The sequence below is a fragment of the Berghia stephanieae genome, chromosome 7, assembly GCF_034508935.2.
Source record: "Berghia stephanieae isolate SIO BIC M18660-M18661 chromosome 7, UCSD_Bste_1.3, whole genome shotgun sequence".
NCBI classification, from domain to species: Eukaryota; Metazoa; Mollusca; class Gastropoda; order Nudibranchia; family Aeolidiidae; genus Berghia; species Berghia stephanieae.
The window spans coordinates 42,767,041-42,787,040 of NC_088366.1; the positions used below are offsets into that span (position 1 = coordinate 42,767,041).

The 20,000-nt window shown below is 37.8% G+C and overlaps 1 protein-coding gene across 1 annotated transcript in view; it reads right to left on the reverse strand.

The window, feature by feature from the left end:
• LOC144977277 (uncharacterized) overlaps positions 1-20,000 on the reverse strand; it is a 30,427-nt gene that overhangs the window by 6,652 nt on the left and 3,775 nt on the right. The window contains exons 4-7 of the mRNA XM_078922322.1: positions 6,936-7,121; positions 6,315-6,586; positions 2,800-3,064; positions 1,886-2,035 (exon numbers count right to left, since the gene is read on the reverse strand). Coding sequence (XP_078778448.1) covers positions 1,886-2,035; positions 2,800-3,064; positions 6,315-6,586; positions 6,936-7,121 — 873 coding nt within the window. The remainder of the gene's footprint in view (positions 1-1,885; positions 2,036-2,799; positions 3,065-6,314; positions 6,587-6,935; positions 7,122-20,000) is intronic.

The window sequence follows — 20,000 nt, forward strand, 5'->3', positions numbered from 1 at the left end:
TCAATGTTGGCAGGAGACCGTGGAAAGTCTCGACTTTACACATTTTAGCCGCCACGCTTGGCGACTGATAATGAAATTGGATCCTGACCGGAATTTCGCGAAGGCTGCACCGGAATTCGAGGCAGACACAATTGCCAAGAATATAAAGAACCGTAGTAAACCTGTCCTGAATCAGTCAAGCGCGGTGTCCGTAAGACATATAGTACGATTTTTGACTCGCTACCTGCAGATGAAAGTCGGACTGGACATCCCCGTTTAGAATATGGTGCGGCAGTTAGCGATGTGAAGAACGACAAAGCAGCAGGGGTAGATGTCATATATCCCGATATGATGATGCATCTGGGCCCCTGGCCTGGCAATGTCTGACGTTCTTGCAAAAGGAAAACTTCCACAAGTGTGGAAGCACGCCAAGATAGTTGCCATCCTGAAGCCAGGACAACAGGCGAAGGAGGCCGACAGTTACAGACCCATATCACTTCTGAGCTGCCTGGACAAACTTTTGGAGCGTGTACTACTGAACCGATGGGGGCCGGTACTAGACGCTATCCTGTCACCCGAGCAGGCGGGCTTAAGGGAAGGGAGGTGCACCACCGAGCAGGTCATTGTCCTTATATTGAAGCAGGGTTCGAAAGGAAACAGTAAACTGGTGCTGTGTTAAAAGACCTATCAATGACATAAAACACGGTCTGGAGAGATGGGTTAATGCTCAAACTTGCAAAAATGTGACCCTTCGCCTCAAAACGGTATTAAGTCGGGTTGGTTAAAATGTTGAAAATTGAATTTATAGCCAGAAATATCAGACTTGTGTTGAGTTTGTATGTTTTATTGAGGAGAATGGATATCATATTTTAGGGTGCTAATGCCAACAGTTTATATTTTTGACCAGTTTGACATTTAATTCGGCTTTTAAGCATTTGGTTCGTTCCGACATAATACCGTTTTGAGACGATGGGTCACCAATCATAAGGTGCAAAAAGACCTTGAAGTTGTTCTCTTCAATCTTGGGGGAAAGACAATTCCACGTCGCGCTGGGAGACACCACGATAAAAGTCAGGAAACGGAGGAATAGGGTCTCTCAGGGATCTTCTCTGGCGCCAATGTTGTTTAATGTCTACATTAGCGACATGCCGAACACATACCTCCCTGAGGCTGGGATACGCGGACGACTGGGCGCTCATTACTCAAAGTAAAAAGTGGACCCGTCTCGAGAGCGTACTCAATGAGGACGTCACCAGACTCAAATCCTACTTTGACAAGTAGTACCTGAAGATGAACAATTCCAAAACCGTGGCCACTGCATTTCACCTATTCAGTGGCTGACACACCCGTAATCTGAACGTCTTCGCTAGTCTATTGTAGAGTACGTTCCATCAGACCTAACAAACACTGCTACCGAATTACTTATTTTTACTGATAGGTCAAAATGAAATAGAAACAAATCCCCCCAGCCTCTCTCTCTCTCTCTCTTTCTCTCTCTCTCTCTCTCTCTCTCTCTCTCTCTCTCTGTCTTTTCTCTTTCTCTCTCTCTCCCTGCCTCTCTCTCTATCTATCTATCTATCACACACACACACACACACACACACATACACACTTTTTCTCTCTCTCTCTCCCTCTCTCTCTCTCTCTCTCTCTCTCTCTCTCTCTCTCTTTATATATATATATCCCTCTCTCCCTCCCTCTTTGAATACATATATTTTATTTAACCGAAACTTTATAAGTTCAGTTTAAAATTTCATTTTCGGCATCAGGTTCACGTCGACATAATTACCGCTTCATGACGATTGTTCACATATTAATTATAAATATGACGGGCACGGGTCTTCCTTTAACACAACAATATACTTATTACTACAAATACTAGTATTATATATAATAATAGACTTACCCAAGTGTGCAGTTTGGCATGAATCAGTAACCATAGTTCTAGCTCCATCCACGAAGATGGATGTAACTTTCGTGGATATTTTTCGGTAAATATAGACAAAGGACCAGTTGTTTTTAACCAGACCGCTGGACATTAACTCTCCACAAACACCTGGATTGGAACATTGACAGAATTCACAACGTATCCAAAACAAAACAAAAATAAATAAATGTTTTGTTTTTTAAAAATTTGTCACTCATCACTTCAATGTCAGACCTGCCTACTTGAAAATTTAAAAATTCGTATTTTTTAAGGAGATAAAAATAATAGTCGTTGTAATTAACTTTATGGATTAAGGATTTACACTCTCAATGATTCACTTACAATTCAGATCCTTATATACTTGGACATAAACTTTTAATTTTCAATAAGTTTTCATGTCTTAGATATGTTAATGAAATTCTGAAATTGGAGCCGACATTTCGTAATTTCGTATTCCATCGATCTGAAGGAAAAACTCAAAAGTGAGTTTAAAATTAAAATGATGAGAATTATGGAATTATACTTTTTTGTTATTTATACTACTTAATAAGTTTATTCTGCTTAATAAGACATGTAAACTTAACCAGTCTCATCATCATCATCATCATCATCATCATCATCATCATCATCATCATCATCATCATCGTCATATCATCACCTTTTTCATTATCATATCCTCATCAATATCCTTCATTACTATCCTCCTCCACCACCTCATCATCATCATCATCATCATCATCATCATCATCATCATCATCATCATAATCATCACCATCTCCTCCTCCTACTTGTTTTCTTCCCTCCTTATTCTCTCTGGCATTTAGCACAGCTCTTTTCCTCCTCGTCTCCCTCTTTTATCGTCATTATAATTGTATTCCTAATCAATGACCTACCATTCCCATCCCAAATACGTATAGACAGTACACCATTTTCAAAGTACAAATGAAATCCCTTAATCCCGCTTAACTTCAATGGAGACGATTTGTAATCAATCAGAATTCCCTCCCCTGGTTCCTCGGCTAAAAGAAACAGGGATAGAGTGAGGTCCCCTTCCATCAAACTGTCTGTGACGTTGAAATCCACCAAGGTCAACTGGGATCCATCAAAGTAGATAGCATCCTCTGCTGTGTCGCTGCAAACATGTTTGTTTCGAAAACACTGAAAAGTTGAAGAAACAATATTATCACTGTAACAATCAAACAACTCACAATCAATACAATTAAGTGTTGACCATTTGAAAAGCACGAATGCTTTAATGCTGTTATATTAAATTTTTCAGAGTAATATCGTATTGAGAGGAAAAAACAATCGTCTTGCAACACAAATCAGAAAATCGATTTCAGTTTGGAGGAAAAGTTTGATAAATTTCACCCAACAAAACGTTGGATCAACTGACTATTTAGAATACCAAATTATGAGAGTGGAATTTACACAAATCACTTTGCGTTTGATATTTTAAAAATTTGCATGTTTTACTAGAACTTGATTCACATCCTTGTTGTTCAGTTAAATGTAATGATCTTTTAAATACTGCTTGAAAATAGATTTATGTATACGTGTGTTTAATTTTTGAATGTTGGTTAAATTAACTAAGAAAATATTATCGTTTGAAATATATGTCTCATTTTTTTTTTTCTGACCCGATGCATTTTTTTTTCGATTATTTGTTTCATAAATAGTATGCGATTCAGTAAAACGCTTACCAATTATGTGTGTAATAATAATGGCTATATAATATATTGACTCCGCTCAATTGCACATACTCGGGAGTTCAGGTTACGCACCAGCTTTCATGTGCCATTCATGTAGGACCTTCACTTCTGAGTTTTCTACGGGCTTGGAACCGTCACGTTCTAGACATGGCCTCTTTAGAATGTTTTTTATTTATGGTTTTTTAAAAACTATATTTTCTTTTTCATTCATGTTTTATCGACAACAAAATGGGACATTATTGTTTGTTATAAATATAAATCGCAAAGCGTTGATTACTTTCTATTCTGTGCAAGCTGTTTATAAACCTTTGTATTCAATCTCGCCAATCTAGAGGCTGGGATACGCAGACGACTGGGCACTCGTTACTCAGAGTAAAGTGTGGACCCGTCTCGAGAGCGTACTCAGCGAGGACGTCACCAGACTCAAATCCTACTTTGACAAGTGGTACCTGAAGATGAACACTTCAAAAACCGTGGCCACTGCATTTCACTTATGCAGTGGTTGGCACACCCGCAAACTGAATGTCCTAGTCGGGGACCAGCCACTCCCACATGAGCCGCATCCAAAATATTTAGGGGTGACGTTGGATCGCAGCCTTACCTATCGGGTTCATCTCGAAGGGGTTGCCCGGAAGATAGAGAAACGCAACAGTCTTCTGAGGAAGCTGGCGGGATCGACGTGGGGCGCTAGCCAAGCGCTCCTGAGAACGTCCGCACTGGCACTATGCTATTCCACCGCGGAGTATTGCGCTCCAGTGTGGGGTAGAAGCAGAAACGTTGAGAAGGTGGATGTAAAACTTCGCAAGTCGATGCACATAGTGTCGGGAACGCTAGCAACAACCCCTAGAGAATGGGGCCCGGTAATGGCAGCGATCCAGCCCCCCGATGTCCGGAGGGAGACCATTACGGGAAACTGGCTGAGTAAGATCAAAGAGAGAGGGAATGGGGATACCCCTCTCATGCGCATAATGGACGGTGCCCCCGTTTCGAGCCGAAATAAGTCCCGGCAACCCTTGTACGCAGAATCCCTGACTACGGACAGAGCTGCACATACGAGATGGAAGTCGGTTTGGACGAATTCAATCCCTCGTGGGGGCGGGGACCTACACTCCTCTAAGCTTGGTGAGAAGTTGCCAGGCTTTGATACCAGTAAGAGGAGACACTGGGTAGCTGCGAATCGACTTCGGTCGAGGAGCTGCCTAACGGCAAGTGCGTTACATCGGTGGGGTCTAACTTCCTGTCCAATATGTCCACGCTGTGGGCAAGAACCCGAAACGGCAGAGCATCTAGTCGAAAGGTGTGTTGTGACGATGCTACCAGGCGGGTTCGCGACGGTGCACGAATGCGGACCGGACTTTGCTGATTGGGTCGATCGTCATAACATAATAGTGTGAACCATAAGAAGCTGCTGCCAATCTAGATAATCTGCCAAGCGTTCTTCTTGGATGAAGTGGCGTAGTTTATTTACCATGTCAAGTTTTTCAGTGTTTGTCAGGAGCGCTGTGTCACATTCCGATGATTCATCCTCATCTTCATTATCTAGGCATTGTCCTTTATGTGAATGAACGGAGTCCAGTGGTTCCTGAGATGTCACTTTACCACTGGTGGGTATATTGTTGTCCATTGTTACGAATTGATCGAATGCTTTGGCCAAATCCAGAGATCACAGAATATACGGGAAAAATGTGGTTTACTTGACAGACTCTGATGATGCTCTCCGGTCTATTGAAAATTACCAGGACTCTGAAGCCGCACACACTGTGGAGGCCCTTGAGGGCTTATCTGATAAAACAGGAAAAATTGTGCTGCAGTGGATTCCAAGTCATGTAGGTATATATGGAAATGAAATTGCTGATCAACTGGCCAAAGAAGGAGCCCAAAAGGAACAACCGAAGTCGTCAATCACTTACCATCAGCAAAAGAAAATAATAAAGCTAAAAATAGACAAAGAAAGAAATGACACACACCTGGAACACAACAAGCAGGATCCAATCCATGCCATTCAGCGAAGTAGCCAAGTCACTCTATTCCGCCTCCGATTAGGACACAATAGACTAAGAGGACATATGTTTACAAAGCTAGGTATTGGAACAACCCCTTATTGCCCATGTGGAACCAACCATGAAACCACTTTACATGTGCTTATGGATTGCCCATTATACAACGTGCAACATTCGAACCACTGGGTCACCCCAACAACACTCAACACAAAGCTCTATGGTGAGGCTGAGGACCTAAAGCGGACCACAGACTTCATAGCAGATATCGGACTGCAGCCATAGATGTCCATCAGAGGAACGAAGAAGAAGAAGAAGTCCAATCACGGTGTAGCGATAAAGCGGCGACTTAGTGCGACTAAGCGAAGCGATTATCTAAAGAAAAAAATCCGTTATTCGGGAATGTGTAGCGTATAAGCGGAGTGTGCCATTAAGCGATGTGCGATTAAGCGGAGTGAACTATATATATATATATATATCTTAAGATTTGTGTTTTATCATTTATTTGTATATCTTACTGCCCCGTAGAAATATTATTATTCTCACATGTGTATTATTTTCACAATGATCGACACAGCTTAGGGACATAATTATTTTCGTATTACTCTAAAAAGTAATCGATTGACGAGGGATGAGCATTTGCTGTCGTTGTTATGTATCAACATGAAAAAGGATAGAATATGTCATATTCTCACTAACCTCAAAATAAGCAGGGAAGATCGGAGAACTGGGTCCAATCATACCGTAAGCATCAGTCATTGGACACAGGGGCCATAACTGTTTAATTGGGTAGTTATAGGTAATTCTCGGAGTTGTCACACTTGTACAAGAAGGGGTTTCACACCCTGCATCCGCAGCTGTACTGGAAGTAGATGTAATTGTAGCTGTAGTTGTATCACTTGTTGTGGATGTAGTTGTTATCGCGGTCGTGGTCGTCAGGCCTTCCACAGCACAATCCGTCGCCACGCCAGCTGTAGATAACACGATGCGCTTCTTTAAGGCAGTCAATCAGCGACATAGATATTTTCTTACGAAACAAATTAAATGCTACTTCGTCATAAAATAGATAGAGAAAAAAATAGCATTGACGAAAATGTCGAGTTCTGAGAGTGAAGATAAAAGAGGAGAAAGGTAGGGATGATGATGATGATGATGATGATGATGATGATGATGATGATGATGATGATGATGATGATGATTACCGGGAAGTAGAATGACAAGAAAAAAAAGGAAGATGCAGATGATAAGGATGGAGAAGTTGTAAGGTAAAATCGGAGGACAATGTCACGTTGATGCAAGAATGTAAACAAAACTACTCACACAGATCTCCAACAAGAGCTGACGTGTTAATGAAGGAGTGTAAAATATCTAATGTGGATGCGTTGAGATCAATGATGTCATCGTAGATGGCCAGACAACACACTCGCCCCCTAAATGACGTCAAGTTGGGTGGCACAGCTTGTGCAATCAGAATTCGTCCTTCATTTAGAAATCCGTATTGTGATACTGGAGGGAAGAGGAAAGGTTTTGTTTTTTTTTAACAAAAAAAATTCTACCTGGAAATATTAAAAATGAATGAACGATGTGCATGAAACATTATTTTATCCATTAAGAGCCGCTTCGGGGCTTAATGATACATCTTGAATGTAGAAACTATATCAGTAAAGAAAGAAAAATCTATTGCATTGCCTAAGTCAACGTGATACTAGGCTGCTAGAAGCTGAGGACTGTAAAAAGTAGTGGATAAACAAAAATGATTATAACAGCTTCAATAAAGAACAAAATGCCATCACGAAACGTTTCGGGCTCAATTCCCTTCCTCAGCCAACAACAATAAAAATTAAAACATAAATACACCAGTTAAAATCCCAGATAGACGGCCGTCTTTCTGGGTTTTTAAGGATCGTATTTAGGTCTTTATTGGTCTTTTTTTATTGTTGGTTGAAGAAGGGTTTTGAAGCCGAAACATTCCGTGTCGGCATTTTGTTCTTTTGTTTTGAAGCTCTTATATTCATTTTTGTTTAGTAATATAATTGCACTGCCACATCTACCACAACAATCTTGAGAGGAATTTATGATCTTCAAATGAGCACGCAAAAAAAAAAAAAAAGAAAAAGAAAGAAAAAACTTTCATTATCCCCTTGCAACGTAAATCTATGTTAAACCCCTATCTGTAAATCTGAACTCATATCGACACTAAAGTAACACTGTTTTTGACATCAAACTGTCAAGCAGCTTTGTGGTCTTTTGGTATGACACTCGCCTTCTGCCCGACGGTCCCTGGTTCGAGTCCCCTGAGTACGGTGCAAATTTGAGTCCTTGGAAAAAGGTCTTTTATTCAAATTCTCTCACCGTACTCAGGTGCACCCTTCCGGTAACAGCGTTGTCTCTGTCGAAAAAAATATAATAATGCTTTACACGCATTGTATCTCATCCTATATATAATGTTAAGTGTAGCAGTTTTCTAGGTACCCTTTGTAAAGCGCTTAGATCACATTGGGTGGATATTGTGCAATATAAAGCTCAAGTTTTGCGTTTTGTTTTTGATGTTTGTTTTCTTTTCGTTTTGGTTATTTTTCGTTTGTTTGTTTTTTTGTTGTTTTTTTTTGTTTGTTTATTTATTTTTGATATTTTAATTAATTTATTTATTTTTGTTGTTGTTGTTGTTCATCAAGCCTCTTTGGTAATTCTCTAGCCGAGGATCCGAGTCTCTTTCCATAAGATGTTCACCCAGTTAACGGTAACTATAATAATTTAAGGCTGATCACAGGTTAAGTTTGCTTAAGGGACCGAGTTACAGGCGGTATAACTGGTACATGGTATGTTTGGATAGGAGATTTGGGCCAAACAAATTCTAAAGTTCTCGGAAAAGACACGAAAGACAAACATTAACATAAAGCTATTCCCATAAAGGATTGGTCGGGTCCGGTATAAAAACGACCGTGCATTCCATTGGCCTTACCCAGGATGGATGTGACAAGTGGACTAGTGGAGATAAGAACATACAAAAGCTTGCATCAAACGAAGCTACCATCGGAACATGGAACTTCCGTACATTATACAAATACAAAACTGGAAAGGTAAAAGAACTTGAACACGAACTAGAACGTTGCCAATAGGACAAATGTATTAAGATTGAGTGGAGTAAGGTGGGCTGGATTTGGTGAAACTGTTACAGAAAGCGAGAATAAGATCAGCTGCAATGGAAAAGAAAAACAATATGAGCAAGGAGTGGCAATCATAGTCCAGGAAGTAAATGGTTATTAAGTGGATCATTGAATGCACACCAAAATTACCGGAACCTGGGTGTCGGCCAAACCTAAAATCAAACCATCGTACACATTTACGCACCAACATCTGACTATAGCGATCAGGAAACCGATGAATTTTGTCAAGTTTTAGAAGACACCTTTGAAAACACACCAAAGAAGGATATCTTAATCGTTCAAGGAGAGTTTGATGAATTTACTGGTACAGTGGGCCAGTTTGGCATAGGAGAGACCAATGACAGAGGGTCTCGTCTCCTTGAGATTTTAAGTGCCCATAAACTTATTATGGCAATCACCCTGTTTCCTCATTCCTCACAAGCAATTTCGTTAGTCAACTTCGCATTCTCCAAACGGGAAGGCACATAATAAAATGTATTTGATCAGGATGTCAAGACGCTTCAAATCGAGTATTTACAGAGCCAGAACCAGAACTTTTCTGGGGTTGACACAAGAAGCGTCCATGACATGGTCTTTCTAATAATGAAAATTAAACTAGAAAAGAAGTCCCTTCCAACATTAAATTTGACTAGGAAAAATTAAAATACCTGAACAATCGCATAGATGTTCCGGGCTCAGAAAGGTGAACGATTTGCTCCTCTTACACCCCCCTCCCCTCACTTGGACATCGACATAGACGACCTCACAAATATATTCAACGAGGTAGTTCGAGAGACAGTAGAGGAGGTTCTTGGTCGATATAGGATGAAATACCAACCTGGGCTAAAAACTCAATCCTTGACCTATGTGACCAAAGGTGTGCTCTGAAAAAGAACAAGTACACGAGTGAAGAAGGAAACAGTTTCAATCGCAACACCAGCGAACAAATCAAAACAAAGATGTGACAAGCCAAAGAAAAATGGATTTAAGACCAATGTCTCGCCATCGACCCTCAGTTAAAATATGTGATCAGGGAAAGCAGCTTACAACACTCTCAAAAGTTTGACAAAATAGCAACGGCCCAATTCATCTGCAAACACGTGTTCTCAAAAGATGGATTGAATATTGTCAAGAACTGTATAACTTCACTAACTAGCCAGAATCGGTATTATTGAAAGAATAAAGCCAACAAGGATACCTTCATCTTTGCCCCACAAGCAGAAGAGGTCATCCACAATCTACCAATCGGTAAATCACCTGGACCTGAAAACATACCCGGATATCTCATAAAACATAGTGGTGAAGAAATGACCAGAATCCTATCAGCAACCTGTCAGCAAATCTGAGAAAAGAAACAATGGTCTACGGTCTGGACCCCACCTCTCATCATCTCACTTCCCTAGAAAAGTAAATCTGAGACAGTGCCAAAACTATCGCACAATCAACCTAATTAGTCATGTAAGCAAAATCATGCTGAGGATTATTCTCAATCGCCCGAAAATAAAAACTGAAGACCACCTAGCTGAAGGGCAGGCTAACACTCGGTTTGTGACCTGTAAGTCAAAGATTAGAATTCCACTACAGGCAGTGGAAAGTTGAGTCATTGAAAAGGGTTCTTGATTCACATCTTCTCACTTTTTCAAGTCTAAAACGAGTAATGGGTAACAGCGTTTATCTCTGTTGAACAATTAAAATAGCGCCCTAAATGATAAGCATTGCTGTTTGCCTGGACCATCTATAAAGATATCCCTTTTGATAGATATTCCGCTATATAAAATCTCATGTTTAAAAAAAAATAATCATACATCAAAAGAAGACTTTTGAATACTATCAAACTGGATTTTTTATCACTGTTTCTCCAACTTTAAATGGACAGTAGATACCCATCTTTTGCAGTCCTCTGAATACGCGCTAGTCAGTCGTAAGGCCCAGCTAGCTATTTTCTACTGAATAGACATTAGGGCCATGTTGAGGGTTAAAAAAGAAGTCGAAATGAAGAAAAATCGAATAATTCACCCTGGTTCCGTGGCCATCCACTCATGCGATTTCCACTGTAACCCAAAACGCCCCTATGTGATATTGAATACATAACAGATCAAAAAGAATAACCGTAATGGAGTGACTGTGGTTATCAGATTTATCGATCGGTTGGAATCAATGAAATCTCGGATTGATTTTCCAATTGTTTTCTTACAACACAAAAAGGAAAGTTGAATAATTAAAGCCACGTGTGACCAGTTGTCTCCAAACGGTGTTAATTTGGAATGAGACTGATGCTTACAATTGATTTTTAAGCTCAGCTCATGATATCGGAGTTAAAATAAATGCTTTTATAGAAGGAACAAAATTGACGTCACTCAGTTCTTTGTTATTGTTTTTTAGCCAGCCATTTTATGAGTAGCTCTCACTAAGTTGTATTAATCAGATTACGTTATATCCGACTGGCAGATGTTTTCAGTTAAAAAAAAACAAACAAACTGAACGCATAGCATCAATAGAGGAACGTAAATTTTGTTTCTAAAACTTTAAAAAAATTGTATTTCCAAATATTAAAATTTCATTTTCCTCATAATATAGTTCATTCTGACATAATACAAGATTAACGCGACGGGTCACATTAATATGGCCCATACTACTATTCCATCTTCACAAAACCCAGGCCTGAACAAGTAACCCAACGTACATTCATCAAACGCATTTATACACTTTGGATAGAAAACGTTTACCGAGATGATCTTCAACTTGCACCAAAAAAAAAATCCCCCCAAAAAAAAAAAAAAAAAAAAAAAAAAAACAAAGAAAAAACGAAAAGAAATTAAAAAATTAACCGAGATTTTTAAAAGATACATTCGTATTAAATTTCTGTACATTCTCGTGGTTAAGAGAGTAGTTTTGTTTTGTTTTTAGTTTGTCTGATTTTAGGTTGTTATTATTATTTTTTTGTTTGTTTTGTTTTGTTTTTTGTTGTTTTATTTTTTTTTTAAATTTATTTATTTATTGATTTAAAAAAAATAATTTTTAAACAAATTGTCAATCATCATAATCGATGGCTAGGCGAAGTAAAAGTTTTACTACCAAAATGAAAATAGACGTTTTGTCAGAGGATAACAATACGTTTTTGTCCGATGTTTCCAATAGGGGTTGGGTGGATAATGAAATGAGGACTGAATCAAGCTCGCCAATGCCTCTCGGCCAAGAAATGAAGAAATGCACACACCGGAATAAACAACCGGATTGATTGGAAGTCAGAGGCTGGAATCAAATAATAATAATATAATGATGATAATAATAATAATAATAATAATGATAATAATATTACAGTAATGGCAAACAAGAAACAAAGCTTGGTTCAGGTTGACTGTCCAGAAATAGTTTCAATTAACAAAATTGATTCCAGTCATATTATCATAATATACATAGATCAATATGCATACACAAAGCAACTCTAACATAACAACGATATCAACATCACAGAAATAACAATGGTAAAAGTAAAAACGATGGTAAAGATGATAAACCATTGTGAGGAGTGTCATCATCATCATCATCATCATCATCATCATCATCATCACCATCATCACCATCACCATCATCATCATCATCATCATCATCATCATCATCATCGTCATCATCATCATTATAATCATCATCATCATTGTCATTATCATCATCATCATCATCATCATCACAGTTATTATTATTAACATAATAATAATTATTATTATCACTATTACTATTATTATTATCATCATCATCATCATCATCATCATCATCATCATCATCATCAACATCATCATCATCACAATTATTATCATTATTATTACCATCATCATCATCATCATCATCACATCATCATCATCATCATCATCATTATTATTTATTATTATTATTATTATTATTATTATTATTATTATTATTATTATTATATTATTATTATTATTTATTATTTCATCATCATCATCATCATCATCATTATTATTATTATTATTATTATTATTATTATTACTATTATGGTTATGATTATTATTATTATTATTATTATTATTATTATTATTATTATTATTATTATTATTATTATTATCATTATTATTATATACAACGAATAAAGCTGTAAGAAATGGAACTTGGAATTCTGGACATTATATTTGAATGTTTTGATGTTGTTCAGTGAATTTTCATTATCGGCCTTTGAACTCTCTCGTCACTATCACTATCACCATCAAACACAACGCAAAGGACGGTTTTTACCATCTATCAATAAGAAAAGTACTCAACAAATAAAAACCAAGCCACTTTACGATCGTCACCCAGCAATAATATTATGTGCGACCAGCCATATTATTATTAATGCTTTGTATGTTTTCTCTTCCAGTTCGATGGGTTTACTTTTACGTTTCTTCTAAGGAAGCCCAGGGTCCTGTTGGCTGTCGTGACCCACTTGAGATTTGATGTGGTTGTAATTCTCAAGTATTTGGCAGAATTTACGTCCTCAGGTAATGTGTAGACGTCTAGTTGTATTTATTTATATTGGGGTTAGTTATGGAGATTTCATTGTATTTTTCAGGATGGAACTCATGATGGTGTTTCTGCTTCCATTTTACGAATTTGTCTAGATCGTTTTGCACAGTTCTAGTCGCATCCGTTTTTGTTTTTAAAAAAAATAAATACGCAATTGTGCTGTCTCCAAATAGTTGATGACTTCTGACTTGAGGTTTGTGGTTATAGCGTTGATACATAAGAGGAACAACGATTTCAAAGAACTGAGCCTTGAGGAACTCATAACTACATAGCGAGATGATTCGCCCACAAAGATTGAGTATTGTTATTTATAAACTATTCCCATCCATCTGTTGACGTTTCCATTTATGCCACATTTTCTTAACTTTTAGCACTAGAGATTATGATTCATCCAAGGAGTTGTCCTTGGATTCATCTTATCAAAAATCCATGATCAGTACATCAGTTTGTTTGGTTTGGTGAAGGTGATTTTACTTGTATTAATAGGAAATTCTAGGTCAATGTATATTTCATTTGGCAATTGCCTACAAGAAACCTTTTAACTCACTCAACCCTAACACCGACTATATCCGTAGTTAACCCGGGTTACTTTTACCCCATGAATATTATTACATTTTTCTGAGACAAATTATAGGCGTAGTATCAAAGCTAATGTTTTTAATTTTTACAAGTTAATGGTAATTGAATAAAACTATCTATGAACATGCTTATTTTTAATACATTTTTTCCAGTTTTGAAAAGTAGCAAAAATCTCTAGGATTGAGTGAGTTAATTGAATTGGATCGTAACGACAGTCTTTCTTATTCACTATTTTTAATCTGGATTTATAGTATTGTATGTTTTATATTTGGTGTCAAAAATACTTGATTTTCCTGGGACCACAAACAGTCCCAAGGGAGGTCGGGGGTATCGTTAGTTTCGAGGTGGGCGACAACCAAGCACTGGTACGATTAGTTTTTCGTTGATTTTGTACACCACGATTTAAAGTTATAAAGATTGAAGAATGAAAATGTTGCTGCTTGAAGCTCGAAGGAAAAAAAAATATAGATAAGAAATTAATTGTAAGCTTCAATTTATTAGACGAAGACAGATACTGTGGACGTTTCGGGTAGTCCCTTTATCAACAAAACACGATGAAACACCCGAAACGTCCACAGTATCTGTTTTCGTCTAATAAATTGAAGCTTATAATTTAATATTTATCTTTATTTTTAATAGATTAAATCATACTGACCGAAGTCGAGGTTTGATCAATACTCATTATATTGTTGCAACATAACCATAATGGCTAGGATTGATGTTGTTGATCGAATCCATTTTTAAAATCTCAAAATTAACAACTAAAACTCTGTTTAAAATATTGAAATTTACAGGAATAGAAACACAGGCAAATCACACACACACATGGAGACCGTCTAGATATAAAATTCCAATTAGAATACACATTATTTCCGTAAAGTACTTTTTTTTTAACCCACAGAGCTCGTAAGATGTTACTTTGTTCATTAAGCCAGTTTATAAACAATAAACTCGAACCACGGACCTACTGATATCATACCACAAGACCCAAAAGCCGTAAGAAAAAGAACAAGATAACATTGAACGGTCAGGGTTCTTCAAACAACAACAAATGCAATTAAAACGGTATTACGTTACATAGAATACATAAATTTCAAGTGTTTCTAGATTCTAAGTAAAACATCGTTTTAATTAACCAGTAGTTTTGTTACCAATCAAAATATGGAATTTGTGACAAAACTTCACACGTACTCGGACAAACATATTTGTTCGTTTATAAATAATAACGTGAATAAAATCGACCTCTCTCTGATCATTGTTGTTATTTTTCACACCCCCAAATGGGTGACTAGTTAACACACGATTTTCTCGATCATATTGTAACGTTTAAGTTTACACATACGTTTCTGTGTTGGTTTTATTCATCAAGCGGTAGAACAGTAGGTATTTTACTAAGATACATACCATCGATAGTAACACCTGTGTAGTTTGCTATGTTTACCAATCATTGTCATTGTTTACATTATGACGACTGTCCGAGGGGCGTGGTTATCTAAGTGTCTATATAACCGGTAGACTTTTGACCAATCAAAACATGGAATTTATGACACACCTTCACATGTGCTCGGGCAAACATAGTTGTTGTTTATAGATAGTATGCGCTTGGCTAAGAAGCTCATAACATTGCCATCCGGAAGTACTCGTATAATGGACCAACACACTAAACTGTGTGTATCCATGAACGTTTATAGTCTGGTTAATACAGTTCATAAACGCGGATGGCAAAAAACAATAACAAAGACCTGGGTGACGTCATCTTCGAACTATCTATTTTTTTGCCATCCGCGTTTATGAGTAATGCTCACTGAACTGCTTTAACCCGACTATAAACGTTCATGGATACACACAGTTTTGTGTGTTGGTCCGTTATACTTCCGGATGGCAATGTTATGAGCTTCTTAGCCAAGCGCATACTATATATAAACAATAACGTGATTGAAATCGACCTCTCTCGGATCATTGTTATTGTTTTCATAACGCCAAATGGGTGACTAGTTATCACATGATTATCTCGATCATACTATAACCGTTTACGTTTACTCATAGTTTTCTGTGTTGGTTCTATTGATCAAGCGGTAGAACAGTGGGTATTTTACTTAGACACATATCATAGTAAAACATGTGTAGTTTGCTATGTTTACCAATCACTGCCATTGTTTACTTTATGACGACTGTCCGAGAGGCGTGGTTATCTAGGTGTCTATTAAGGCCTTCATCGTCTATTTCCATATTTTATTTTCAGTGGATCACAATGACTATAATTCCTACCATCCACATTGGAGGCCTGGTCGCTAGATGTCTCAGAGTTGGTTGCTGGGTCGCCGTCGCTGGCTTCGTCATCGGGCACGTCATCATCAGAGTCGGTCTCAACGTCGCTTTCAGTTTCAGTATCGCTTCCATCATCGCCACCATCGCCGCCAGTTTCATCGTCACTGTCATTACCTCCTACACTAGACCCAGCGCCCTGGCTTGCGTTTATATTTCCTACTCTCAGCCGTCATGGTAGATTGAAAATAGAGCAAATCAACATTTGTCTTTGGTTTGGCTTTGTTTTTGTTTTTGTTTTTTTTTTTTTTTTTGGGGGGGGGGGGTTGGGGGTTTTGGGGGGGGGGGGGCTGTGTGTGTTTGTTTGTTTGTTTTTTTTTTTTTTTTTTTTTTTTGTTGTTCTTTTTTTTTTGTAATATATATTTTTGTTGTTTTCTATTTGTGTTTGTTAAATACTGTTTTGTGTGTGTGTGTGTGTGTGTGTGTGTGTGTGTGTGTGTGTGAAAGAGAGAGAAATAGAGAAGAGAGAGAGAGAGAGAGAGAGAGAGAAAGAAAAGTGTGTGTGCGTGTGTGTGTGTGTGTGTGTGTGTTTAAGTACGCACGTGAGAAAATTAGAGAAGTTGGTCTAAAATTAGAGCATATAAGCAAAACATCTCGTATTGACAATTGGAAGGATGGACCATGTTGGAGACCGACAGAAGCACTTGGACTTACTTAGAACGACAATAGCAGCGATAAAGAAAAGAAACGCACTAGAGTGAAAGTGAAATTGAACAGTGCCATACAAAGTAGTGAATGATAGCGAGCTAAAGCATCGGTATTATATTTTGGACAATATCTTGCTTTGGTTTGAGAGTATATCCATTACAGCATTGAGACCATAACAATTTCGGCTATCAGACCTGCAACCTGTACACGTTGTACACGTAACATTGAACGGTGAGGGTTCTTCAAACAACAACAAATGCAATTAAAACGGTATTACGTTACATAGAATACATAAATATCAAGTGTTTCTAGATTTTAAGTAAAACATCGTTTTAATTAACCAGTAGTTTTGTTACCAATCAAAATATGGAATTTGTGACAAAACTTCACACGTACTCGGACAAACATATTTGTTCGTTTATAAATAATAACGTGAATGAAATCGACCTCTCTCTGATCATTGTTGTTATTTTTCACACCCCCAAATGGGTGACTAGTTAACACACGATTTTCTCGATCATATTGTAACGTTTAAATTTACACATACGTTTCTGTGTTGGTTTTATTCATCAAGCGGTAGAACAGTAGGTATTTTACTAAGATACATACCATCGATAGTAACACATGTGTAGTTTGCTATGTTTACCAATCATTGTCATTGTTTACATTATGACGACTGTCCGAGGGGCGTGGTTATCTAAGTGTCTATAGATAGTATGCAGATGACATCACTCAGGCCTTTGTTATTGTTTTTGCCATCCGCGTTTGTGAGTTGTTCTCACTAAACTGTATTAACAAGACTTTAAAAGTTCATGGTTACACAGAGTTTGTGTGTTGGTCCGTTATACTTCCGGATGGCAATGTTGTGAACTCCTTGGCCAACCGCATTCTATCTATTGGTTTGTTGCTTGTCAGAGAGATGTTTTGAGCACGAAACTTTCCGTGCTAAGCATATCAAATTGTAAAGTATAGTGAATGACTTTGCCTAATACCATAGACATAAATTTGTTTTTATAGAGACACTTTTACTATCGGGGAGATTGGTAAATGGAGACTACGAATCATGTAATGCGCGGGCACGGGTTCGATTACAATTAACCGGTAGACTTTTGACCAATCAAAACATGGAATTTATGACACACCTTCACATGTGCTCGGGCAAACATAGTTGTTGTTTATAGATAGTATGCGCTTGGCTAAGAAGCTCATAACATTGCCATCCGGAAGTACTCGTATAATGGACCAACACACTAAACTGTGTGTATCCATGAACGTTTATAGTCTGGTTAATACAGTTCATAAACGCGGATGGCAAAAAAAAACAATAACAAAGACCTGGGTGACGTCATCTTCGAACTATCTATACGACATCTTCGAACTATCTATAGATAGTATGCAGATGACGTCATTCAGGCCTTTGTTATTGTTTTTGCCATCCGCGTTTGTGAGTTGTTCTCAGTAAACTGTATTAACCAGACTATAAAAGTTCATGGTTACACAGAGTTTGTGTGTTGGTCCGTTATACTTCCGGATGGCAATGTTGTGAACTTCTTGGCCAAGTGCATTCTATCTATAGATAGTTCGACGATGACGTCACTCAGGTCTTTGTTATTTTTTTTTTTGCCATCCGCGTTTATGAGTAATGCTCACTGAACTGTTTTAACCCGACTATAAACGTTCATGGATACACACAGTTTTGTGTGTTGGTCCGTTATACTTCTGGATGGCAATGTTATGAGCTTCTTAGCCAAGCGCATACTATATATAAACAATAACGTGATTGAAATAGACCTCTCTCGGATCATTGTTATTGTTTTCATAACGCCAAATGGGTGACTAGTTATCACATGATTATCTCGATCATACTATAACCGTTTACGTTTACTCATAGTTTTCTGTGTTGGTTCTATTGATCAAGCGGTAGAACAGTGGGTATTTTACTTAGACACATATCCTAGTAAAACATGTGTAGTTTGCTATGTTTACCAATCACTACCATTGTTTACTTTATGACGACTGTCCGAGAGGCGTGGTTATCTAGGTGTCTATTAAGGCCTTCATCGTCTATTTCCATATTTTATTTTCAGTGGATCACAATGACTATAATTCCTACCATCCACATTGGAGGCCTGGTCGCTAGATGTCTCAGAGTTGGTTGCTGGGTCGCCGTCGCTGGCTTCGTCATCGGGCACGTCATCATCAGAGTCGGTCTCAACGTCGCTTTCACTTTCAGTTTCAGTATCGCTTCCATCATCGCCACCATCGCTGCCAGTTTCATCGTCACTGTCATTACCTCCTACACTAGACCCAGCGCCCTGGCTTGCGTTTATACTTCCTACTCTCCGCCGTCATGGTAGATTGAAAATAGAGCAAATCAACATTTGTCTTTGGTTTGGCTTTGTTTTTGTTTTTGTTTTTTTGGTTTGTTTTTTTTTTTTTGTTTGTTTTTTTTTTTTTTGTTTTTTTTTTTGTAGTATATATTTTTGTTGTTTTCTATTTGTGTTTGTTAAATATTGTTTTGTGTGTGTGTGTGTGTGTGTGTGTGTGTGTGTGTGAAAGAGAGAGAAAGAGAGAAGAGAGAGAGAGAGAAAGAGAGAGAGAGAGAGAGAAAGAAAAGTGTGTGTGCGTGTGTGTGTGTTTAAGTACGCACGTGAGAAAATTAGAGAAGTTGGTCTAAAATTAGAGCATATAAGCAAAACATCTCGTATTGACAATTGGAAGGATGGACCATGTTGGAGACCGACAGATGCACTTGGACTTACTTAGAACGACAATAGCAGCGATAAAGAAAAGAAACGCACTAGAATGAAAGTGAAATTGAACAGTGCCATACAAAGTAGTGAATGATAGCGAGCTAAAGCATCGGTATTATATTTTGGACAATATCTTGCTTTGGTTTGAGAGTATATCCATTACAGCATTGTGACCATAACAATTTGGGCTATCAGACCTGCAACCTGTACACGTTGGCGTGATCAAATTTTGAAAGGGGGTATTTATTTATTTTATTTTATTTATGTATTTTTTTTTTTTTTTGTCTCAACACGAAATGAAGTAAAGTCATATACTTTTTTCTTAAAATGGACATCTTACACGGACGTAACACTAGGATTAAGTGGGTCTGAATTAGCCGCTCTTGGTCCATGTAAACGCCCCTCTACTTTTTAAC